The 27,500-nt window shown below is 41.8% G+C and overlaps 1 protein-coding gene across 2 annotated transcripts in view; it reads left to right on the top strand.

Annotated features, from left to right (window-relative positions):
* The first annotated feature begins 916 nt into the window (after positions 1-916).
* The window catches only part of LOC123504849 (multiple epidermal growth factor-like domains protein 6), a 53,559-nt gene continuing 26,975 nt past the window's right edge, over positions 917-27,500 (top strand). Inside the window, exons 1-2 of one of the 2 annotated variants that reach the window (XM_045255748.1) lie at positions 917-1,216; positions 22,522-22,883. In XM_045255748.1, the coding sequence (XP_045111683.1) occupies positions 22,730-22,883 (154 nt within the window). In that variant the 5' untranslated portion in view covers positions 917-1,216; positions 22,522-22,729. The remainder of the gene's footprint in view (positions 1,217-22,521; positions 22,884-27,500) is intronic. The other variant, XM_045255749.1, reaches the window with a different exon arrangement.

The following is a 27,500-nucleotide window of genomic DNA, read 5'->3' as shown; positions in this document are numbered from 1 at the left end:
CTGATGACTAAGTGCTCAACAGTTACTCTTCCTCCTTACACGGCCCAGGCTATAACTCCGCAGAACAGGAAGATAAATGATGGTCCCTGATATTATCGTCGCCGAGGTCCACGTCTTCAGTTACCTCAACGAAAGCTTCACTCAACAAGGCACCCCAGCTCAGCAGACGAAAAAAACCGTCCGTAGTCTTGCTAGAAATGACAGACGTTAAGTGGAGGCGCGGCAAGGTGGAAGAGGACAGCTCGCTAACAGTGATCAGGGTTGCCAATAACTGGAGAAGCAGGAGCCAAGCCACACAGTTGCCATGATGCTTTCTGTGCTTAATGGCGCCCACAACGCTAATGTCACAGCGTTGAAAGCAGCTAAGATTAGACGAGACGGTAAATGTTGCTTCTATCACCTCTCTCTCTCTCTCTCTCTCTCTCTCTCTCTCTCTCTCTCTCTCTCTCTCTCTCTCTCTCTCTCTCTCTCTCTCTCTCTCTCTCTCTCTCCTTACAATAATTATTTAAACATTCAAAGTCACTGACGCGTGTTGAGAGAGATTTGTCAAGTTTCATATTTGTCAGATGCATTCATATTTAGTTGAGAATATACAAATTTATTTTTACTAATAGATTCAGAAACTCGGAGCTAAACGTTGAAGATAAAACAAAAGATATTGCAGCCATTAAGCAAGAACGTTACTCTATGTATTTATTTATTGAGACTAGCTGTACAAAAAGCTGCAAAAAGAGAATGGAAGAGGAAAGAGAAGTTATGCATTGTAAAGAGCTGCGGAAAGTGATAATTCATCGTAATGGTAAAATGTCGTGCAATTACTTGGGTCAAATAAATATTCATATGACTTATGAAGAAAAGAAACGTTCCAGATGTGATGCGGCGCTCGGAGATAATTCACGTGTCTTTCTGCAACACGCACATTTTTTTTCCTTCTTTTCTTCACCCCTGATGTGTTTGCGTGCCGACCCAGCTGTACCACTAGAATGGCCCTCAGTTTGTCTAGCCGCGCCCTGGAGGCTGCGGGATACTGGGGGTCAGGGAAGGGCGGCTGTGGTGGCGGTAGTGGCGGCGGCGGCGGTGGAGGTGGTAATGGTGACGGCCGGGTAGGTGTGGCAGACGCTGCTCAACGTTCAGAGGCAGCGGACGTGTTGCTGTGCAGTGCCGCGCCTATAGTGACCACGCCGGAGACATCTGTGTTGACGGGAGCGGCCAGACAGTATAACGCTAGAAATTTCGTCTCCTTCCAATATTTATTAATGAGTGATACCTTGATAACACAGCGGCGTCTTCAGCTCTTCGTTACCAGCCACTTAAGTTTGCACATGGATTTCTCCGCACCGCTAAAGTCTTGAGTGTCACGATATTTGCAGTTCATCTCCAGCACGGAAGTGACTTATGAACTTTTTTGTATCGTTTCATCTTCTTTAATCTTCAGATACATATCGGCCTCTACCTGCTGCCCACTCACTCCTCTCTGTCATGTTTAACTTTTAATGAAGGACACGGTGTGATGATGGACATGTTGGTGTCTCAGACCTGTCGTCTTCTTTCCTTCACACTTGTCAGTCCCTTGCATTTCCTTTTCACCTCACACTTATATTTCCTTCCTGTCAATTCTTTTTTTTTTATCCTCTTGTCTCCTCGGCAAGAGTGGGTTAGCTGGCCATTATTGCCTTCCATCTGAAGCTCCTCCTGGCACTCCCAGTTCTACTCGACCCGCTCCTCACTCTCAGTATCCAAAAGGTTCTCCAGATAACACTGACACGATCTGTTTGTCTTTTAACGACATGTTAAGCAGTTGATGATGCAGCTAAAATTATAAATTCCTCGCTTCTGTAAAAAGTTCTTCTGTCTGTAATGTTTGCAGTTGAAAGTGTCGTTATCAGAAAGGAGCGACTGTTTTCATGACCTGCGGGGTTGAGACGGTGGGCAGGGGGTTGAAGGTGCAGCTACTGACTTTCCTCCCCGTTGATATGCAGAAACAGCAATCATGCAGATTTACAAACTTTTTTTTTTTTGCCACTCATTCTCTACAAATTCGGACGTTAACGAATTCAGCAGCAACATGAGGAAGCTGCATGGTGATTCCTCAGCGCGGTGTCTAGACATCCGTCTGTGGGAAGTAGACTGCTGCACCGGAAGGCGATATGGAGCTATAATGATGGTGAGTCTCTTATCGAACTATGGCCAGGAAGTCTGTGAGGAGAGCAAAGATGTGCATGCAGGGCCGCACGCAGCCATGTCAGACTGGCCCTCCCACCTGTCACCACACACGCTGCCGGGAAACACTTGATACAGCTGGCACGCACAGCTCCGTCATTCGTTAAGCCTTACGCGCCTCTCTGTGCCGCACCCTCTGTCGCCACGAGGAAGGTGAACACTTTATGCTTATTTATTACACGCAGTCGCTTTGGGATTTTCATTACTACCTTGGGATTTCAAACATGGAAGCACAAACAAACAAAAAAAAATTGAATACACACACACACACACACACACACACACACACACACACACACACACACACACACACACACACACACACACACACATTGTTGATAAAAAATAAGAATGAGACGCACATACAACGTAATCATAGTGGAGATACATGCATGCTTGTAAAAAAAACATTATCTATGAGGTTAGACGCTCTTCCTTGGTCAAAAAAAAAAAAGTCTCTGCTCACCTTTGCTCGGCGGCCGTGAGAAGCAGGCAGCGTGTGGCGACGGAGAAAATGCAAAGGACAGGAAATTCCTCTCGTGTGCCAAGGAATCTTCAGCGTTCACTGGAGAGTAAAAACAGAGAAGATGCGTTAGACTCCCATGTCAAGACAAAGGTGGTGGGGGTGGCTTCGAAGGAGGCGGTGGTGGTGGTGGTGGTCACTTACTTAAGGTATCGTAAAGACTCTTGAATATATGAGTATTGTGTGGTAGTTGAGATAAATATATACATTTAACCTCATCAGTACCATGACACGTTTTCCTATTTATTCTGGATACAATTAAGTGACTTTATACAACTTAAAACTTATGTGGGGATTAAAATAGTGAAGACTTTGGCCATTAATCTTCTGACCTCCATAAACCCTTGCTAATGTCAATGAAATCGTCTAATCATACCCAAAACTCAAGGTAAAAATGCGTCTCAGTACTAAAGGGGTTAAGAGTAGGATATTTATGGATAGTAATTGGGATGGTCATGGTGGTAGATGCATAGGTGAAAGTATTGGTGATAATGGAGCAATGCTATTAGTGATTGCAATAAATGACCATCAGCTAATCCCAAATCAACATTCATGAACGATACTGCAACACGTGACATTACCAACACTCAACATTATCAGTTTTCAGCCACTCGACATAAAATCGTTATCAGACTAACACTCACTATGAAGCTACTGCTCAGTGTCCCTCTAGTCTGGCTTCCCTCTCCCACTCGTGTTCTTCCCACCAAATGCTGTTCCTGCCAAGCCATCTCTTCCTAGTCAGCCAGATTTTCTCGCTCAGTCCTCTCTCCCGTTCACATTTATATACTTCTGCTTCTGCTCTGCGTTCTAGTCACTCTTAACTCCTTCAGTACCAGGACGCGGTTTTTTACTCATTCTATTTACTATTTTGAAGATTCTATACAGCTTCAGAAACTCATTTGGGGATTAGAACAGTGAAGACTCTAGCCATTAATCTTCTGACCTCCATAGACCCTTCCTTATGCAAATAAAATTGTCTAATCACATCCAAAACTCAACGTAAAAATGCGTCCCAGTATTGAAGGGTTAATCCTCTTTTTCCACTCAACCTTTCTTTCGACATATTCTTTTAATTCAACACTTCCCACTCAGACTACTCTTTACACCCAGTCTCATTTTTCACTCAATTCTTGTAACCTTGAAATAGTTATAACCTTGAATCGCACACCAGCATGTTGTCAGGTTTTATTTGTAACTAAGACCATGACAACCATGAATATGAAAACAGACTTGGCAGGTTGTATTAAGCATGATATTTATAGTAAATAGATAGCTACGTACTTAGGTTGTCAGAATTGGCAGGAGAGGAATACAATACAGACAAGAGATGAGAAAATTAGCGGGAACTACTGACGGACGGTAGAAAAGTGTAGGAAAAAAATGTTGGAGGATATTATCCTGCAGACAACTGGTATCAACAGTGATGATTATTAGGCTACAATAAGTTAACGAGTTCCCTTCAACGCCTAATTTTGATAGGAGGGCGTGGTCCTTTCCATAGTATCATCTGTGGGGTGTGGTCGCTCTCTACTTGGTTCCTTCCATCGTGACACGTGTGGGTGTGGCCGTCCAATCATGAGACAGGTGATTTGTGTGCCCGCCTCAACCGCTCTTAGCTTGCACGATCCAGGCACTAACAAAGTTTCGATCTGGGTCTCACACTAATCGCAGGTAAACCAGCATGCCCACACTGGAACTAAAATAAATCGGGCACTATACCAAATGTAAACACGATTTTTACTTTGCCTACATAGCCGAATGACACCTGGAGGGCTTATATTCGTGTAGGTATAGGTAATCCATCTTGGCCACGCGTGTAAGGGTTAGAGAGGGCGAACTAGTGCATCAAAGACTGTCGGAGAGAGAGCAATACAAGGCTTAGTAAAGAGATCGTACTTACTCAGTTGCTTCGCATTTCACTAGACATGTTTACAAGTTTCAGCAAGGAGTAATTTTCACGAACAAGGTCACCACAATACTTGCACCATTATTACCAATCCATACTACCAGCTCACTTCTCCTCATGTTCCTCTGTGTTGCGGCTTCCTCACATCTATAGGAAAGCACCGGATCATGTGACTCTCCCTGCTGTCCTCCCAGCAAGACTAATCAAGAGGGTATCGATCGCGTGTCGTCGTGCGGCTGTGCGGATCAGGTGTCAGGGAGGCTGGGGATCGGGTTGCTCTAATGGAGGTCTTCCCTCATCCATTACAATCAACACGATGATGGGTGCTGAAGCTCAAGGTGTCGAGAGAATGACCAAGGGAGATTCAACTGAAGCCTACAATAGATTTCACTGCTCTTTTTTTGAGCAATAAAACACCATTTTTAGAAGTTTTTTTTTCTATTGACAGTGGAATTAATTATAACCATTTATAAAAGCAATATATTTAACCTATCGACTTAAATGAAATCGGTGCCGCGTGAAATCGTTTCCGGGGAGTCAGTACAAGCCGTGACCTGCTACACGAGCGTGGCGCTCCCCCGTGTGCTGATAATTAATTAGAACAATTTTATTAGAAAAGAATGCACTATCAATTTTATCCGTGTACCTGGTCCAAAGAGAGAGAGAGAGAGAGAGAGAGAGAGAGAGAGAGAGAGAGAGAGAGAGAGAGAGAGAGAGTAGATATGCCAGGGGTTAGCTTATATACATGTCAAGCAGACTTTTCGTTTCTATTTCTATCTCCTCTCTCTCTCTCTCTCTCTCTCTCTCTCTCTCTCTCTCTCTCTCTCTCTCTCTCTCACACACACACACACACACACACACACACACACACACACACACACATTTAATCTATAAACATAAATTAGAAACAAATTCCCTCTCCCCCCACCCCCGCCCCACAACCACACCTGTACTCCCTTTTCCCCACACGCACCTTTCCTCTTGGCTTCTTTGCGGCTCCCAAAATAATGTAAAATAAATAATACCCCAAAAACAAACTGCCTTCAACTTGTGGGCGGCGGAGTTACGCGTGGGTCAGTCCATTAGCGTCAAGATAATGTGAGAATTACGAGCGAGAGAGTCTGGTTCGCTTGTGCCTTCTGAAATGCCTTGGTTCACCCCCTCACTAACACACACACATACACACACACACATACACACACACACACACACACACACACACACACTCTCTCTCTCTCTCTCTCTCTCTCTCTCACTGGCTTTTTTCAGCACCTCACAATATTGATGGGTCGGTCGCAAGGCAGGCAGGTGTCGGGGAGGGTTGAAGACGGGAGTGTGAAGGGTGATGGATCTGTCCTCCGATGTGATTGGCTACACAGGTTCTTCCCCCTCCATTCCTCCCTTCCTCTTCCCTCTCTCAACACTCCCACAAGCAGCCCAGGTCGTCTGTCAATAGCATTTCCATTTGGGTCCTATCACCAAGGCTCTGGCCTCTTAATTCACGTCAAACACGGCTTCCCACTCAGCCCACCTCTTCCACTGCTTTCCTCGGCTCCCCACGGCGTTCCTCCTTTCCCTAAGCACCTTGTTAACACCCACTCAACACCTCTCGCTTTTCGTAAACATCTGTCAGTTGGTTTTGCCTAAAATTACACCCCCCGACCACCTGTCTCCGCTCTGTCTTTCCTTTCTCCCTTTTGGTGTATGTTTCTGTTTTCTTTCTTTTTTCACTTCAGACAGAAAAAGAATCCAGAGTTTTCTTTAACTTTCCTTCTCTTTCTTCCACCAAATTCTCCTTCCCTTTCTATTCTCGTAAAAGTTTACTTCCTTGTTTTCTTTCTCTCTTCTCGTCACCGACTCCCAGATTCTCTTTCACTGTGATTCTTCGCGTTTTCTCTCTCCCTCCAACAGCAAACGGTTTACCTTTCTTTTTTCAATCTCACTTAGTCCCTCGGATCTTCTTTCCATTTTATCCTTGTCATCTGTAACCTCTTCTCTCACCTTCCCTTACTTGAGATTCAGGTGTGATGGAAGTGGCAGAGTGGTGAGAAAGTAAAGAACACACCTGTAATTGGTTCTATCTTGCCCCGGCGGAGGTCGGCATTATAATAAGCTGTGCACGTATATGTTCTATGTTGTGTATGAAATTGAGCATTATTATATTCTAGTTATAAAGTATATCAATATTAGCGCTATTGAAAACCCATGACAAAACAATAATGGATTCACATGCTATTTGAACAGTTTTCACTAATATCACACTTACTAAAGCAACACATTTTATTTATATTTTATCAGGTATAAGTTTCTGTCAGTCTTGCTTTCTTAACGCTGCGTTCTCCTCACTATTGCATCACACGCTGTCGGTATACAAATCTCACTGTCATTTTTTTTTCTTGCTTGTACTACATGACACACAGAAACGATTTAAATCTATTTTGGTTTGCCTAAACGCTGTGAATGATATAATAACCGTCCCACATTGATTGACAGCTGACAAATATCCAATATGAAATTCTGCACCAATTTTTTTCCCAGTAACTGATTCATACGTGCGGTGAAATTTGACGCAATATTGGAGTGATCGCGTTGTGCCGGAGCGGGCGGCCTGGAGCTGTGAGGGGCTAATCTTATTGTAACTCTGAGGGATACACTAATCCAGTTTGCCGATCCAACATTCAGGTTTCATCTGTCCTTGATTAGACGGATTACACTGAACGCAGCGGATCATTCGTTATCACGCTGATCACATTTTCTTTCATCCTCGACTACTGTCACGGTTACTAAGACGACAACGGCACTTTCAACATTCACCAGCAGTCACCACCAGTATCATGGTTTTCCCTCTTCTCTCGTTCTTGTTCCTCTCCCCGTCACCCACACTCGCATACCGCCTCACTAGCCGAACCCAACCTAACCTCGTAAGGCTCGTATTCAGAAACGCCTCCCTCTCTCACTATGACAATTTTCCAAGGCCACAGAGACAATTATATAGATTTTCAAGACAGTTTCTCCAATTAAAAACTATAAATCTTGCCAATCTATCACCAGAACCTTGAAAATACGCTTAAAAATACGATATCTTCAACTGGAGCGTTTGGAAAGCAGTGATGGGGAGAGAGTAAAGCGTTTCAGAATACAGGCCTGACTCACAAACAAATCTCCTCCCTACTTCCCCCAACGTCCCCACCCCTATCTCAGTCCCACTCACCAACACCCGCCTACTCGTGTTCTTTCGTCTCTTCAAACCGCCCCCATTCTCTCGGCACAACTTACACACACACACACACACACACACACACACACACACACACACACACACACACACACACACACACACACACACACACACACATCTCCATGCACCCACATATATGGTCCAGGACTAGGACACATTTTCATATCAATTTCGGTTACTATTTGGGAATTTTATACAGCTTCAGATATTTATGTGGGGATTAGAATAGTAAAGTCTCTGGCCATTTATCTTCTGACCTCCATAGACTCTTCTCCATGTAAATAAAATCGTCTAATCATACCAAAAACTTAAGGTAAAAATGCGTCCTAGTACTGAAGGAGTTAAAGCTAAATCAACTACCTGTAACAAACTAATGAAACTCCTCACTTGCACCAACTACCCAATCTTCCTTAAAAATTTACATAACCAAGAAGCCACAAGCAAACAATATAATGTCCCACAAACCACAAATACCTACACTCAGATAACCAGTCAATAAACTACTAAAAGGAAATAAATAACCATAACCTGAAGTGATTGTAAGATTAACTAATTCTCTACATATCCTCCCAAAATAGCTAATCGATTTCTAGAACATCCCAGACCAAATAAGCCCAAACTTCTCTTCATCTAGTTAACACACACTACCCTTGAGCACTTCTCTTAACTTAGTAACCCACCAAACTACCCGGGAATTAGATAACCAAACAGAATTTAATGGACCTCAAGCAAACTTATCGATTCCTAGGTAAGATATCGAATAAACTCTGATCTAAAACGTCAATAAATGATTAATATAAAAACTACAACAAGAGAGAGAGAGAGAGAGAGAGAGAGAGAGAGAGAGAGAGAGAGAGAGAGAGAGAGAGAGAGAGAGAGAGAGAGAGAGAGAGAGAGAGAGAGAGAGAGAGAGAGAGAGAGAGAGAGAGAGAGAAAAGCCTAGAGATTATTTTCAAACATTTTAAACGATGGCTCTCCAGAAAAGGTTTAGCACGACACATTATCAAGAGAAATTGCCAAAAAAGGGACAAAATCACTTTCCAATACATAATGGGCGGTGATCAAAGGTCCGTCTTGTGTTGACTCCAAGGATCAAGAGAGGGAGAGAGGGAGAGAGGAAGGGAGAGACACTGATGGCTTTAGGGGGGAAGGTGATGGGAAGGGAAGGGGCAGGTAGTGTTGGTGGTGGATACTGATCATTAGGATAAGGGGGGATGGAAGAGGTCAAGTTATTCAGGGATATATATAGACTGGTTGTATCTTTATGCATTCAGTTCATGTCGGGAGAGTTTTTTTTTACAGTAAGGATATCGCTTATATTAAATAGTTATGGCTCCATTACTAAACCCTTCACTTCTGTGAGTTTTGGGTACTATTACACGATTTTATTGGTATTAGGAAGGTTTTATGGAAGTCAGAAGATTAATGGCCACAGTCTTCACTATTTCAATGCCCCCAAATAAGTTTCTGAAGCTGTACAGAATCACGAAATAGTAACCAGAATGAAAAATGGAAACGCGGCATGGTACTGAAGGGATTAAAAAGGCGAAGTGACTAAAAACCACCTTTACAGTATCTTTCTGCTTTGATTAAAGGAGAAGTCAGACAAGTATAAAGTAAAAAGAAAAAAAAATCATTGAAGCTGATATAAAGAAATCAAACTAATCCTTTCGCAACTTTGAACCTTTCAAAACCAGACAACCATAAAGATGCCCAATTTTTTCTTCGTTCCTCCTTCACACTTAACACTGACACCACCAGGACGTCCTCTTCGCAACGAGAGGACACGATAAACGCTGCACCTACACTATAAAAACTGACCCGTCCATTGTTGTAAGGGAGAAAACACTCGGTGCGTCAGTCTTGATCAGCGGCGCCTAACACATGCAGACCAGCCATAACATTACCTCCAATCATACTCATTTAAACCTCATATCTCTTCCTGGCACCAGCAGATTACCAACCCAGCCATCAACATCAAGCTAGACTCAAGCATTAAGCCTTTAAATCTCAGTCTTGGCATCGCACACACACACTTTTTTTTTTCCCCTCTTGCAACGTCCTCTTTTACCTCCTTCCTGTCACCTTCCCGCTTGTCAGGCAGGTGAGGGGTTCAATTACAGGTGAAGTGCTTAGGTGCTTCACGGTATAGAGTGAAGCAAATTTTACCCTTGTGTCGAGATACGTGTGACGGGTTGCTATTATGCGATGTTTCTCCTTCTAGTCATTTGACGAACACCGGGCTATATGTGGAGGGGACGAGAGAGGGAGAAGGGTGAAGGAGAATGGGTAAAAGAGAGAGACAGAAGAGGCAAGGAGAAGGAGAAGGATGATAAGGAGGATGTAGTGCTTGGAAAGGAGGTTAGGCAAGGTTAATGGAGGGGAACGAGAGAGAGAGAGAGAGAGAGAGAGAGAGAGAGAGAGAGAGAGAGAGAGAGAGAGAGAGAGAGAGAGAGAGAGAGAGAGAGAGAGAGAGAGAGAGAGAGAGAGAGAGAGAGAGAGAGAGAGAGAGATAAACAAACGCAAACGCAAACACACACACACACACACACACACACACACACACACACACACACACACACACACACAGACTGCAGGCCAGGCTGTGCCACTGTCACTTCCTATTTAAGGCAAACACTAATAAGCATCACCTTAGGCAGTTTACAGTGGACATTATCTTAGGCGAGGCACATGCACGTAATTATAGGCCTCAGTAAATTACTCTTTTTCCTCAACCTCGCGTCGGCCTTCCTTTCTTCCATCCTTCCTGCTCAACACTTCTCATTCCTGACACTCGCCATTTCAGGAGTGTTGTCATTGTTTTTCTCTGATTTTCTTATTATTTTTCTCTGTCCCTATGCTATCCTTTCAGTTTATGTCAGCTTACATTTTTCTTAAGCGAGGCAACAAAGAATGAAAAAAAAGGCGCATTTGATTGCCATTTCCCTAAAAGAGTGATAGTTAGTCAAAAGTCTGGGACAAATGTCTTGAAACTGTTGGGCGTTTTAGATAGCTTTGACACTATTACAGTATCAAACGAATCTATGCAAACCTAAGTATTAATGGTTGAGACCCTATGTAACATGTAATTTTAACAAACAGTGCTACGAGTATTTAAAATCCTCTGGTGCTTCCTCCCAATCTTCACGCAAATCAAGTGACTTTCACGGGAGGTCAGGCAAGATGCGGAGAAGTCAAGCAAATCATAATCGACTAGAAGGCCATTTTAATCTAGGCAAAGCACAGAAACTTCCATCAGGTCGCTATGTCAACAGATTCTATCATTAATATTTCCCTTTCACCACTTCCTCCTTTCCCAGATGGCAACATTTAAGCCAAGAAGCACAACCAACATTACTCACAAGAAGCTATTAATTTTTCTTCCTTTAGATGTTTACTGCTTTTTATCTCCTGTTAGTTTAAATGTAGCGTACCTATTTTTCAAGGACTTATTAATAGTGGAAGCATGCGGTCTGGTTCACCTGGCGGCAAAACCCTTCCTTGGGGACGCGAACCGGGCCTGTCAGCTTGGTTTCCCCCAGCATACCAAGATGTCACGTTGTTTATTTAGTTTTAGTGTGGGCGCCGAATGCCAACGTCCTTGCTCTCCCCGTCCGTATATCTGCCGCCTGCTTGGCTGTACCGGGGGCTCCAGAGGGCATCCATCTTTCTTGACACATAACTGGCAGACACCAGCCTAGTCAGATGAGCAGCTTGCAGTCACCCAACAGGAATTCTTAATGCATGTATCTATGGTATACACACACACACACACACACACACACACACACACACACACACACACACACACACACACACACACACACACACGTCTAGATACCATTAACCTCTTCTGCATGTACTGAGACGCATATTTACCTTCATTTTTTGGGTATGATTAAACGATTTTATTTGCATTAGGAAGGGTCTATGGAGGTCAGAAACTTAATAGCCAGTCTTCACTGTTTTAATACCCCATGTAAGTTTCTAAAGCTGTATAAAATCATCAGAGAGGAACCGGAATGAATATGAAAACGGGTCCTGAAGGAGTTAAACATGATTTTAAAAAGTGGGCACAGTAGGCGCTAAGAGGCAGGTGGCAGGCGGCAGGTGGCAGGCAGACTCATCGCTTTGAGTAGCATAGTAATTAGGAGACGCTCACGCTCGAGGTCCACAGCAGAGTCTGTCTTGAGAGGTTGTAGAAGGCAAGAAATGTTTCACCTCTTGCTAAAACTTTTTTTATTTATACAGAATGAGTATATTGTGGTGATCTGTTCATTTTCTTTTTACAAGCGTGCTTCTATATTCATTCTAGTTAGTATTTGGTGATTTTATACAGCTTCAGTGGCTTATGGGATGGATTAAAATAGTGAAGACTCTGGCCATTATTCTTTTAACTTCCATAGACCCTTCCTAATGTATATAAATTGTTTAATCATACCTAAAATTCAAGGTAAAAATGCGTCCATTTACTGAAGGGGTTAAAATATCACATTCCACGTTTTCCAGGCCCGTCAGTGGTGATGGTGGAAAAGCAGGATCGTATTTTTTGTATGTTTATAATTGCTGGCTACGAGATGGACATGCATGAAATTTTGGCAGTTGCTTGAAAGTAACTGAATTCATGTGCAGGTATGAAGCACAGGAGAGTGGCAAAATTTCTGTAGTAAGACGAGTGCGCGAATATAACACAAGATAGGGACACCATTACCTGCACGTGAGTAGAAAATATCCACTCGTTTTATTTAGTAAGAGACATTCCACACCATCCCTGCACCAAACGTCATTAACCCCTTCAATACTGGGACACATTTTTTGATGGGGATTTGTGTACGATTAGCCCATTTCATTAACATTAGGAAGGGTTTATAGAGGTTAGAAGATTAATGTCTACAGTCTTCACTAATCTCATCCCCCCCCATGAGTTTCTGAAGCTGTATAAAACCACCAAATTGTAACCAGAATGAACATGGAAACTCGTTATTATACTCAAGGGAAGTATTCACGAAAAGTTTAGTCGCTCTCTCTGGTTACCCTTTGTATGAACTAAAGCGATATAGGAATCCAGATTAATTGCATCAACGAACAAGTGCAAGCTATGTTAGTAAAGAGCTGGAAAGAACGTGAGATAATAGAAACTTCATGCTTTTGTTTCTTGAGTGCAGCGAGTCTGCTTAGATGTACTATAGTTACTTCTTGGCTCCACTGTACTTCAGGAACAGGACGTCATCATCAGTGTCAGAGAAAACAAAGGACATATTGCCATGGAGTGAATGCAAGAATGAGAACAAATTAGCATATAATTCGTTCAAAATTAATGTGGTCACTGACAAGAAGCTAGACGCCAGGATCTCATTCTGTGAGCTGTCTGCAAAATTGTTCTCAAGTTTCTCTCTTCCCTGTGACTCGCTTCCCTGCTCGTCATTCAGGTAAAATGGCCTCATAATGCAACCACGCCCAACAGCCACACGTCACGTTATCATGTGGACAAAAATCACACAAATAGCTACTTCAAACAAAAAAATATATAAATTAAAAGCATAACTTAAATCTCATGTTGTGCATAAAAATATAGTAACCAAGCAAACCTGACACTTATAGAGGCATAACAATATCAAAGAGATAAATAACACTCACAGCATTTACACTTAGACGCCAGAAGAGTATCATCGAGGCTCTAGGTCAGTGAGGCAGGGTGTTCTGAGTAAGTGGAGACCTACAAGAGCGATCCGTGAAATGGTGTAGTATGACCAAGGCATTGTATAGTCTTCAGTTGGCAGAGGGCGAGGCAGCGAGGGGGAAACAAAGGAAGCTTGTTGGAGGGGCTGGCACGCTACGGACACAAGAAGACAATAAAAAGTATAAATATATCTTGTGAGAGTTTATGACTTTAAAAATAAAAGACATGGAGGTGAGAGCTTTGAGTAAATCGCTGAATGTGCTACATGAACAAAATATGAATAAAACTATGTATTTAAAAAAGATTGAGTGAGTGGCTGCTAATCACTGGCTGTCGGAAATCACGGACAAAAACTGATGAATGAAAAAATTTAGCTTTACTCATACGCTTCTGTAGCCGCGTCTGGATACAGGTGTGTCACCCTTAAACTGTTGACATGGTGAGGGATAAGATGCGGATGATGAAGAAGATATAAAAAGAGTTATAAAAAGGTAAATAGAAAACAAAAATGACAAAATGAAGGAAAGAGAGGAAAAAAAAAACTAATTTGGAACATGAATTAATCAGTAAGTGCCATAAGGACGGACAGGAGTCACATCAAAGCCTTCCTTTTCCAGAAACCCGACGGCTGACTTATTACCAATCCATTAATACTTTAACCATCAAGAAAAAAATAATAATGGAAACGCTCCTTTACAATATTAAAGTCAAATATAAAATCAAATTACTATAAAGTCTTGAAATGAAACGTCTCAAACATCAAAAAGTAATAGTAATAACCACAATATTAAAGAAAATACTACACCTAATGACAATACCAGCGTTCTCCTTATAAAGAAACATGTCTCCAGCATCTAAAAGAGAGAGAGACACATGGAAAGTTTCGTGTATGAGGTTAGAGACGGCCCTCTTTCAAGACAAACATGAAATTGACTCATTAGCATTAACTCACCGACACAACTCACGCATCTAAACACCGACACAAACCTTTCCCAAACAAAAAAAAATAAATAATAAATAAAAATAAGATAAAATAAATAACTAAGTAAATAAAAAAAGACACAAATAAATAAAATACATAAAGAAAAAAAAGAAAACATGAAAAAGCGCTATGAGAAAATAGAAGCGTCCCTGAGTTATATAAGAGACCAAAGAGGAATATTAAGTGAGCAAATAAGAAAACAAAGTAATCACAAAGACTCCAATATCACTTAAAGGTTCAGAGAGTCTAGTTAGAGTGTACAAGGGCGAGAGCAATTTGAAGATGCAGAGGAGCAGAAGGGAAAGGAAGGGGAGAGAGAGGCAGTACTTCTTTGTTAATTGCCAAACATTAGAGTGACGTGCTTGGGTATACAACGAGAGCCCCGAGGATGAATGGACCTCCAAACAATGCCCTCTTGCCTCCCCACAGCCAGGTGCAGGTCATTTGTGCTTGATTAGTTGTTGCGGTGAGGAAGGGCAAAGACTCAGAAGGGGGAGAGAAGAGAACAAACGAAAGACACGGAGAGAATAGAGAAAGGGAGGAAAAGAAAGGAAGGAAGAGGGAAGAGAAGGAAAGGAAAAGAGAAAATAAGAGAGAAAAGATGTAGAAAAAAGAAAAGGAAAGGAGAGAGAGAGAGAGAGAGAGAGAGAGAGAGAGAGAGAGAGAGAGAGAGAGAGAGAGAGAGAGAGAGAGAGAGAGAGAGAGAGAGAAAGGAGGTCCTACTGATTAAGCTCCGTTCCCCTGCTCTCTAACTCTCTCTATCCACTTGTTTCTGTTACTCACTCTTTCCATCAGTCTTTCATTAATGCTACAAACTTCATCTATTGCCTTATCAACGTGTTTACCTGAAGCACCACCTGTTGCCTGCCCCATTATGGAAGACATGGCGGTGGCGGTGGCAGTGGTGATGGTGATGGTGGTGGTAGAATGACAAGGGAACGCTGGTGGCTAATGTATGTAAGTCCAAGAAAAGATATACAGTTGGCGCGAGATACAGCTGAGATTGAAGTTAAAGGTAATAGTAATAACAAAAACTTGAATTCTCTGTCATATAAAAGTCATCACGGTTGGTAGGCAAGGAGATTGGCAGGAAATAGGCAACAGGAAATGCACGCTTATAAGGATACTCACTCCTACTTTAAGCTCTCCATTACTGGGACACATTTTCACCTTGAGATTTGTTTACGATTAAAGCATTTTACTGACATTAAGGAGTGTTTATGGAGGTCAGAAGATCAATGGCAGTCTTCACTATTTTAACACCCCCATGAGTTTCTGAAGCTGTATAAAATCACCAAATAGTAAGCGGAATGAATATGGAAACACGTCATGGTACTCAAGAGGCTAAAAATCAGTGTAACCTCAACTAAAAAAAAATAGTAGCAGGGTCTTCATGAGTGTTTCTCCTATTACTCACGTACACATCTTAATATCTCACTAGAACTCTAAAAAAACCCTAAAAGAATTGTGTAACCTTGAGTAGTAACCTAATCTAACCAAATGATATCTCCATTGAAAACTATTCCTCTACGCCACACCTCACACTCTGTCTGAATTTCATACTCGTTTTATCAGAGAAAATATAAAAATTCCATCCGAAACACACATTCTCCCACTCACACCGCACCCTCCACTCCCTCCGGCCACACACATACACACACACACACACACACACACACACACACACACACACACACACACACTAACGGGCCAAACCTCTTCATTTTGAGTTCGCTCCAAACTTTAGGCCGCCCGACACACTGGCAAACACCATAACGAGACCGTAAGACTTCCTGACGTCTGGAGGGGCACGCTACGACAAAAGGAGAGAGAGGGAGAAAGAAAAAAAAAAAAGAACCCGTTATACAAACATCTATCCACCTACCAACACAAACACACACACACACACACACACACACACACACACACACACACACACACACACACACACACACACACACACACACACACACACACACACAAGCTCCCCCAAAAGGATCACCCATTAAATGAAGTAAGATACGGTAAAGAAGCGAATATTTTGAAACGTGTATTCAGGTAGCAGGTTAATTAGTTGTCTCCTTCATAATATTTTGCTCAGCTTGCGTCGGACGGAGCTATCTGAGTGGCCTTTAATGTTGTTTTCGACAGAGAGAGGCTGAATCACGCAGGAGGACGAGGAGGAGGAGGAGGAGGAGTATAAGGTAGAGGAGTGAAGGGAAAGGAGAAAGAGAAGGAAGAAGAGGAAAAATTAGGATGAGGAGGAGGAGGATGAGTATAAGGTAGAAGAGTGAAGGGAGAGGGGAAAGAGAAGGAAGAAGAGGAAAACTTAGAAGGAGGAGGAGGAGGATGAATATGAAAAAAAAAATAATGAGGAGGAAGAGTATAAGGTAGGGAGGTAAAGGGAGACGAGAAAGAGGAGGAGGAGGAGGAGGAGGAGGAGGAGGAGGAGGAGGAGGAGGAGGAGGAGGAGGAGGAGGAGGAGGAGGAGGAGGAGGAGGAGGAGGAGGAGGAGGAGGAGGAAGAGGAGGAGGGTACGTTTCCTAAGATGAATTTGGAAGTTCGTGTTTGGTCGTGGTGGTCGATGCCCCTCAACACAATTACAACTTAGGACGAAGTGCTTGACTTTGTGGTCAAGGAGTGAAGGGAAACGTGAAGCGAGACAATGTGGTTCCAACATGATACATACGATACATGCTGAAGTGGCAATGTTGATGTTGTTGTCTAGTCCGCATGGTGGTCTTTGTGCTGAATGTTTGGAGGAGATAACGAAGGCGAACTGACATTCCAAGGCCATGCCGTTGTGTTGACGCAAGCCACCAACACAATTCGAAGCATGCAGCTCCTCGCCAACAGTTGCACAGGGTTTGATTTAGACAAAACACAACACAAATGTTCTTGGCAGACTCCAGTCAAAATATCTGGCGGTCAAGGTTCATCGCCGCCTTGACACAACACTTGTAATGCTTGACATTTTGGCAGGGAGGTTTGCAGCCAGTGGGAGAGTGAAAAATTTATGGCGACTTTCCCTCTGTTTACTTGAAGAGTGAGTTCGAAGGTGTGACCAACGGATGGCTCAGTGCTCGGGTAACTGCGGGTGGCGGTACTCTGTTGGTACAAAGGAATGGAACCATCACAACACACTGTTTCTCAGACACTGCCAAACCTTATAGGTCAACTATATATATATATATATATATATATATATATATATATATATATATATATATATATATATATATATATATATATATATAATTCTGTGTTCACTCTCAACTTGTCCTTCGAGGGCCTGTGTAAAGCGAAACACGTCATCAAACCACCTGGCACACAGCTACCCTTGGCTGATCCATCCAAGCAGCCTTGGCGCTGCAGACTGCACGGTGCCAGCTGTTCCTCGTCCCAATCTGACGGACGGTACAGTAAAAACTCATTTATCTTGACATGAATAACTTGAGTTGTTACCAAGGCATTTCTTATTACTAACATAATGTTAATTTAACTCTACAGAGATCACGAAATATATTGAGGCAAGCAATACTGTTTTTAAATTGAAAATGGAAGAACAAACACCTTGGCTAGGCAATGCTTCCACCTTTCACCCGACACACAGAACCATTTGAAGCGTATATTCCTGAAGCACATGTTTATGTGGTGCAGGTCTGCTTTTCAACACCTGCTGTGGGAGCCCCTCGAGTGCCTTAAGGGTGAGGATTGCAAACCAACGCCTCACATCGGGGCAAAGAGCTGAACACGGTGTTAAAAGAGGTAAATAAAAAGCGAAAGAAAAGAAGAAAGGAGACAATAATGAGCGATGCAGAGAGGAAGAAAAGGAAGGCAGGAGGAAGGAAGAAGTCTGTTCAGTGCATTTATTATCCTGTTCATCAACACATGAAAGTGGACGTGGACAAGTTTTGTGGCTTCCTTATGGATTATATTTATTCATTCAATGACATACAACGAATGATTGTTTACCAGAAAAGCCAAGTTTGACCTCGTGTGTGTGTGTGTGTGTGTGTGTGTGTGTGTGTGTGTGTGTGTGTGAGAGAGAGAGAGAGAGAGAGAGAGAGAGAGAGAGAGAGAGAGAGAGAGAGAGAGAGAGAGAGAGAGAGAGAGAGAGAGAGAGAGAGAGAGAGAGAGAGAGAGAGAGAGAGAGAGAGAGAGAGAGAGAGAGAGAGAGAGAGAGAGAGAGAGAGAGAGAGAGAGAGAGAGAATGGAAGAGTTGAGACACTATGATAAACAAAACATATACGAGAAAAGAGATGTTTTATGAAGCAACAGGGGCCCATGTTATAGTAATTATAATTCAGTAAACTCTATGGAAATGTTTTCTTTTCATCATCCCTCTCATAGTGGCTCTAGTGGAAGGCAACAAACAAGACATCAACAAAGATCCAATTAACCCCTTCAATATTGGTATACATTTTCACCTTGAGATTTGTGTACGGTTAGATGATTTTATTGACATTAGGAAGGGTCTATGGAGATTAGAAGATTAATACTCACAGTTTTATTATTTTAATCCCCCACTTGAGTTTCTGAAGCTGTATAAAATCACCAAATAGTAAGCAAGTGAGTATGGAAATGCGTCATGGTACTCAAGAGGTTCCTATACATATTATCCTGAATTAATGGAAGTGTCTTAAAAATTCCTTCTAGTGAAGCATTTGTCATGGCTTTACATCACAGGCCAGATGGTCACCTCTCTCTTTTCACTATACCCTTCCCACGAACCTTAAGTTATCTACCGTGTGTGAATCTGTATTCTCTCTCTCTCTCTCTCTCTCTCTCTCTCTCTCTCTCTCTCTCTCTCTCTCTCTCTCTCATCTTAGTTGTGGTTGATGCTCTCGATCTGAGCAGTGACTGTACCTGTTCTTTATATTATACAAGTCCGTTGGCTTTAACCTCTTCAGTACTGAGACGCTTTTTTCCTTGAGATTTTGGTATGATTAGAAGATTTTCTTTACATTAGGAAGGGTCTATGGAGTTCAGAAGATTAATGGCCAGAATCTTTACTATTTTAATCCCCACACGAGTTTCTGAAGACGTATAAAGTCACCAAATAACAATCAAAATGAATAGGAAAAACTCGTCCAGGTACTGAAGGCGTAAAGGGATGTTTTGACAGCTGTTTTAACATTTTCCTTTCTAATCTAAATACTACACGCGTCCATTTTAATGCTATGACTTAACACTATAAAATAAACATATGAATCGCTACAGATAAACATATCAATCGCTACAGAATCCCACGACTCTGAAGTTTTGGTATAATTTATGGAACTACTACCTTTTTTTGTCTTTCTTTGTACATGAACTAATGTGAAATGTGTCCGTTTGCTCAAATGAAACGCAGGCAAGATGTTGATGAAAATGAGCAGAGAGGTTAGGGTATAATTGTGCCTAACCTTTTGTCAGTAATATAAAACTCTTACGATGAGAACACAAATGCATAACAGCTTCACAAAATCAACAGCATCTCTCTTACTCTGTTTTATTATATTTCATTGATTTATCTTATATAAAACTAGCGAAACTGAAGAAAAATGTGACGTTCTGTGCCACTTGTTGATTCACACTCCAGGAGATTCAATTATTATATAGAGTTTGGGTCGTTTAAATATTCTAACACCACCACATTTCCTTCTCCATTTTCGTTTTCGGCTCCTTTCTTATCTGTGAGTATGATGAGCAGATAAACTGATATGTCGTGGAGGATAAGACCATTCATGATTCAGTTTAATGTTGGCTTCCTTAAAAAGCGCTCTGCCTTGTACAAAACTCAGAATATCAAGGCCACTCAGTGCTTGTTTTGTGGTAACATTTATGATTCATTTATATACATAGTAAAATGCTTCCAAGCTTTTACACACATTTATAAATCCGTTCTTGTGCCACTAACGTACCTGTAATTATGCTGTGACAAACGGAATGGAGATGATATGTAAAGTTAATTAATCATGAATCGTTTTCTGGTAATGAGCCCTGAATGGAAAGCGATATCTCATTTATGGTCTCGTGTAATCAAATTATAGGCCGCTTTGAGGCAATGCAGTGCAGTGGTGGCGTATCAGCACAAGCTTAGCCAGGCGTCCAGATGTGCTCAAGGTCACTTTACGCTTAGGAAGCAGGCAATCACTTAAATTACCTTGCGTCACTGGCTGGTTATTGCTTGAACAATTGAAGTGACTGCTTTGTAGGGGTAAATTTCCTACTGTTCTTATTTTTCATTGGATATTAGTTGACAAAAAGTTGTAAGGTTAAAAAAAAAAAAAAGATTAATGTTGCTTCAAGAAAATAGAAAGTGATTAATAAAACAAAGAAACTGCACTAAATATCCAAGATAATTTGACGTTTTCTTTAACAGTGTAGGTAGGAGAAAAAAAAAAGAGCACTGGAGTTGTTGAAATGCTAAGGAATGCATGTAATAACGGGATGACATCAGTGATTAACCCCTTCAGTACCAGGACGCGTTTCCATATTCATTCTGGTTACTATTTGGTGATTCTATACAGCATCAGAAACTCATGTGGGAATTAGGATAGCAAAGACTGTGGCCATTAATATACTAACCTCCACAAACCCTTTTCAATCTCAATAAAATGGTCTAATCGTACTCAAATCTCAAGGTAAAAACGTGTCCCAGTATTGAAGGGGCTAATGCAACTGACTGAACACTCCTGCATGGTTGTCGCTAGCAACCTACCATACTCCTCCTTTCTTCACGTTTCCTTCTCATACCATTTATTCTATTACCGATGACGAATTGAATGAAAAATAGTTGATGAACAGAAAGGCGACCAAGAACAATTGATTAGGCGATAAACGTTGGTGCTCACAAATACAAAAGCGACACGAAAACAATTTAGGAGACCAATACCTTACATTATTCTTCAGGGATCTTCTCGTTAAAACGATTATAAGATTAGGAATGTGGGGGAAAAAGCGCCTTGCATTTTGTGGCTCCGTGATACATTTAATTAATCGAAGAGAGAATGTAGAAGAAGAATAGTTTTCTGTCAGATTTCATTCAGAGCTCCTTTGTTTACCAAGAGCATGAGAGAGAGAGAGAGAGAGAGAGAGAGAGAGAGAGAGAGAGAGAGAGAGAGAGAGAGAGAGAGAGAGAGAGAGAGAGAGAGAGAGAGAGAGAGAGAGAGAGAGAGAGAGAGAGAGAGAGAGAGAGAGAGAGAGAGAGAGAGAGAGAGAGAGAGAGAGAGAGAGAGAGAGAGAGAGAGAGAGAGAGAGAGAGAGAGAGAGAGAGAGAGAGAGAGAGAGAGAGAGAGAGAGAGAGAGAGAGAGAGAGAGAGAGAGAGAGAGAGAGAGAGAGAGGGTCTGTAATATCCGCGCTGACTGGAGAGCTTTTCCTGCCATCTCGCGTTGTCCTCCACCTTCCCCCGCAGCGCTCTCGTCGTCACACTCTGAGCCACAATCACTGCCGCACTCCACCACTGGGAAAGCCGCGTAACGCCCAATAAGGAAGACTAATTACTGCCCACGAGTGTACCTGGAGGTGGAGATTTTATCGAGGAGTATTTGATTGTCCTTTATTGTACAATGACCTACAATCGATATGTTCTTCAGCAAACAAACACACACACACACACACACACACACACACACACACACACACACACACACACACACACACACACACACACCTGTATTTTGGCTAATCTTTAAGGAAACCAGAATTTCAAGTGGTCCCTTTTTTTCTTTTTTATTTGTTGCCCTTGGCTGGTTTCCCCCTTACATAAAAAAAAAAAAAGTATGGAAGTAAAGAATCTACACCAAGGAAATCCTTGCCCCGGGACAAACTGCTGAGTATCGAACCCTTGAATACGTGCTGGCGTGAGAAAATCGCATGACACTCAAGGCCTTTCATCCATGGAACTATCCGTGTTCGTGCGCAATGCTACTTCTTACTTGAAAAAAAGGCAAACAAATGAATGAACCAAATTTAACATTGCAGAATATCACGAAATATCTGCAAATATACGAAACATCTCTCCAGAACGCTACTGAAAGAGGTATAGGAGCTCTGTGTCGAGTGGTTTTGAGTGGCTCTGCGCACACCATTCGAGGCCAGTCCTTTCCCTGCCATTGAAGATTCAGTAGGAGCAGGAATGAGCCCACCGAGGCGCACAGGAACACGCTGGAGTAGCACGTGAAGACTGGTCATGATGGGCGGGGCGCGGGCAGTGTTGTGGGCTGTCCTGCTCACTTCTCTGTTTACAGCTGCGTGTGGCCGCGTCTTCTGCTACAATGGAGGGCGATGTGTGTACAACAGATGCATCTGTCCCAGGGGCTTCTACGGATCCCGCTGCCAGTATGGTGAGTGTTGCTGTTCATTACTTCCTGTTTCTTGCTGTAATGTTTTTCCTTCTGTCCTATACCAATTGTCTCACCTTATTTCTATTATAATACAAAAGAAATCAGCGATTTTTTTCCACAACAAACTTCCTTCTCTACAAAAAACAGATGATACATTTCTCCGATATGGCCGTTCGCTTCTTGATTGCACCCTGACGTTGTTCGGCTCTCGTTTATTTACTTTTCTTCAATGACAGTCATTTGCCCAGTTATTGTACTTGTCCGACTCGTTACCCTTCGCTGGCCTTCTCGTGCGTTTAATACTAGAGCAAATGATGACGGGAAGGAGAAGAGAGAAAGAATCACAGGAGCACTTCCCTGGAGGTAACAAGTTGGAAGAGGGACGTTACAAGTAAAGATGAGCCTAGGAGAGGTTAATGACGGCTGGTGAGGCTGGGGGAAAGAGAGGGAAGAAGAGGAAGGAGGAGGAGGAAGAGGAGGAGGAGGAGGAGGAAGAAAAGGAGGAGGAGGAGGAGGAGGAGGAAGAGTAAGAGGAGGAAGAGTAAGAGGAGGAAGAGGAAGAGGAAGAGGAGGAGGAGAAGGAGGAGAAAGAAGAGATAGTGGAATTGTATTGAGGGAAAACTCCGAAGAGGAAAATAAATTGGTGTGAAAAAGAGGAGGAGGAAATGTTGTAAAAGGATGAAGAAGCAAAACGCACACCTGGTTTGTGGTGCTGACTGCCTTGCCAATTGAAGGACACGTGTGGAAGGAAGTGTGGGAGAAAGAGAAGCAGTAGGAAAAGTTATCAGAAGAGCGAGGAGCGTGTGGAGCAATCCCATTATCATGCCTCCTCTAGCTTCTTTTCTTCTCGTCTCTCTTCTTTACAATGTTTTCCTCCTTGTTTATCGTCTTTTTCCCACTCCCCTGTTCTTCTTTCGCTTGTCTTTGTTTTAGTTTTCTCTGTCTGCATATGTTATATTCTACTTTTAATCGTTGGTTTGTGGATGTGCATGGTTGAGAGAATGATTTGGTTTCGTTTCTGCCTCTATAGACGTCAATATACAGTCTCCTCTTCCTCCCCTTCCTTCTTTTCTTGTTTTTTTATATTTTTATTTCTTTTAGGGGGGGTGTTTGCCGTCTCCTTTCTTCTTATCTTCTTCATATTTTCTCGCCTTTTCCACGTTATCTCTCTTTTTTTCTTGTTTCCTCTTCCTTTTTTTCTATATTCGTCGTATTCTCTTCTTGTTTCTAAATGCATCTGGCTTCATTTTCTTGCTGTTCTTCTCGTCATTGATATTATTATCACCATTATTAGTATCAATATAATTGTTACTCGTATTATCAATATTACAAAAATGATCAGTAACAATATTGATTCTAGTATTATTTTTCTCCTCCTCCTCCTCCTCCTCCTTCTCTTTGTTTTTCTCAGTACTCATTCACAGTAGATGAACATTCCTCTAAGCACTTTCACTATTTACTTACTAACCCTCATTTAGTGACACCGAGATATGACTTGACTTCTTCTAAGAGGGAGGAGGTTTCAAGGCCGGACTCTTTGGCTAACTCTATTAATCTTTTAGGGAACTAGGAATCAAGTGGGTTTTATTTTCTATATTTTTTTGTTGCCGTTGGCCAGCTTCTCCTCTTCCGTTAAAAAAGAAAAAAAAAAAAAAACACTCACACGCTCATTTAGTACTTCCTCCCACGCAATCTTCCTATTTCACCACATTTCCCAGCTGGCGTCTCTCTAATCCCCAAGGACTCGTGAAGTCTCCCTCATCCGACAGCCACGCTTTTTCTTTCTATTCTTAGTCCAGCTTTCCTCTTTTTCCTACCGCTTATTCACCGAGGTATCAGCTTACGTGTCCCGTTTCTTGCTGGCCTCGACCTCTGCTACCCCGTGCTATATCAAAGTTAACTACCTGGCGTTGTGTATAATGTAGTACGTGGTATCAGGTCTATTATGACTGTGTGTTTGTATGAAGGCACTGTTGTTTATGACTTCGGGTTCATCTGTCTCTGCCATATCTTTTGACTTGCTGGTTTGTACGAGCATCATGGTTAATTAAATGCTTCCATATACTGCTATCTTATGTGTTGCTGTTGCTAATGGGTTAAAAGAAAAAAAATTGTTGCTACCACGCCTTCTAAAAAAAAAAAAAAACATTAAGAATAAAATATACTCTTAAAATAGACTAGTATATTTTTCTCTTTCATTGTGTTGCTTGTTTTGCGCTTAGATACTTCTAATTCCAATAGAAAAAAAAGTTTGACTGTCTAGCAATTTATTTGTATAATATCTTATGTACTGCGTATGTATGTATGTGTGTGTGTGTGTGTGTGTGTGTGTGTGTGTGTGTGTGTTTCTATCTGTCTTATTCCCCTTCAGTACCATGACGCGTTTTCATGTTTATTCCACTTAGTATTTGGTGATTTTATACAATTTCAAAAACTCATGTGTGGGATTAAAATAGTGAAGACGTTGACCATTAATCTTTTGACCTCCATACACGCTTCCTAATGGCAATAAAATCATCTAATCGCACCTAAAATTCATGATAAAAATGCCTTCCAGTGCTGAAGAAGGTAATGTTGGGGAGGAGGAAGACTACAAAGCTCTGGCTAAATGCACGTATAGGTCCCAGTTTGAATGTACCCAAGTATGTTTGTCGGTCAGCATGTCCGTTTGAATATGCATTTCTCTCTGTCTCTGTCTCTGTCTCTCTCTCTCTCTCTCTCTCTCTCTCTCTCTCTCTCTCTCTCTCTCTCTCTCTCTCTCTCTCTCTCTCTCTCTCTCAAGCCTTCAGCACCCAACATTAGCACCCCAGCGGACCCTGAACACAACTGACAACCGCACCAATCACGTTCTTCAGCTTTAACATCGACACGAACTCATTGCTCGGCGAGACAGAGTATTGGGCACACCTGTACGTGAGTCTGAGAACAACCAGGTGAAAGGCTGATGTACAAGGATGCCACCTAGAATTCGTCTGGTATGAAGGCTTTCCCGTACTGAGATCTCGCGTCGAACTCCTAAACACAGACAAGCAGATTACTCAAATGTTAAATGTATAATAACTGTAGTGTATTTTGATTAAGATTACATGTGGGGAAGATTTAGGTTTGTCTCATCTTTTTAACCTCTTCAGTACCATGTCACGTTTCCATATTCATTCTGCTTGCTATTTGGTGGTTTTATACAGCTTCAGAAATTTATATGGGATTAAAGTAGTGAAGACTGTGGCCATTAATCTTCTGACCTCCATAGTTCCTTCCCTAATGTCAACAAAATGGTCTAATCATACGCTAAACTCAAAGTCAAAATGCGTTCCAATACTGAAGTGGCTAATGATCGGTTAGTGCCACATCCGGCTTACTAGGACCAGCTGTTTTTAAGGCACTTATCCATAAAAAGTGGAAAGGAAAGACGCTGGGAAAGAAACGAAACAGATGATGAGCGAATTTAGTAGTGAAAAAAAAGGAACACAAAAACATAAGAAAATGAGGGAAGCTGCAAGAGGGCATTAGACCCACACGCGGCAATCCCTATAAGAACACACCTATCTATTTCCACCTATCATCCCTATCCAGGTATTCGTGTAATCTTGTAAAGTTCCCTCTTGACTCAACACTAACGGCCTAATTACTGAGTCCGTTTCATTCCTCAACCACTCTATTAGACAACCACTTCCTTCCCATCTCTTTCTTAAATCTAAACATTTCAAGCCTGCAACCATTAATTCTGGTTCTGTTCTGGCTATTGATCCGAAGAACTTTGTTTATGTGTCCTTCATTAGAACTCCTATACCACTTAAACATTTCTATCAGGTCCCCTCCAAGAGTGTAATATTAATAGCTTCAACCTCGCTTCGGAGGATTTATCCCTCATCCCCTGTATCCTTTTAGTCTTTTCTTTTTTTACAATGATTCTGATAGACCTATATCCTTCCTGTTATGTGAAGACCAGATCTGTGCAGCGTGATCTGGATGCGGTCTGACTAGCGCTAAATATAACTTTTATATTACTTCCGGACTTCTGCTTTTAACACTCATAAAAACTATTCGTAGAAACCTATTTCCCTTATATTTATCATTTATGCATTCTTTCCTCAGATCAAGATCGGAACTAACTAACTCCTAATTTTTTCATATCCTGAATCAACCAGGGCCTCATTGTTTACTGTATACCCATTGTCTGGATTTTCTCTACCTATGTTTAAGTACTTTGCTCTTTGCATTTGTTAATGTTAAACTGCATTTGTCATCCGTCTGTTTATTCGTTCGTCCCATCCAAATACACCTGTAAGACAATGGCATCAGAATCCCACTTAATTCATCTACCTATCACTTGTAATTCCACTATCCAAATCATTAATATATGTTAAGAATAACAACGGCTAAAACTAATCCATGCGGCACCTCACTAATTATTTGACTCCACTCGGAATTAGAGCCGTTTATTACAAACAAAAGAAGTCAGAGAGATTCGACTGTATTACTTAACTCAGAAATAAATACAAGAGATCAATGAAATAAACAACAACATAACTGGTGACCTTGCGAAGCCGTTTGTGACGAGCTACAGTAACCTCATCCATATATTTTTTCATATTGCAATTATAATCATGAAGTTGT

This window comes from Portunus trituberculatus, chromosome 17, assembly GCF_017591435.1.
Source record: "Portunus trituberculatus isolate SZX2019 chromosome 17, ASM1759143v1, whole genome shotgun sequence".
Taxonomy (NCBI): domain Eukaryota; kingdom Metazoa; phylum Arthropoda; class Malacostraca; order Decapoda; family Portunidae; genus Portunus; species Portunus trituberculatus.
This window is presented reverse-complemented; position numbering and strand designations above follow the sequence as displayed.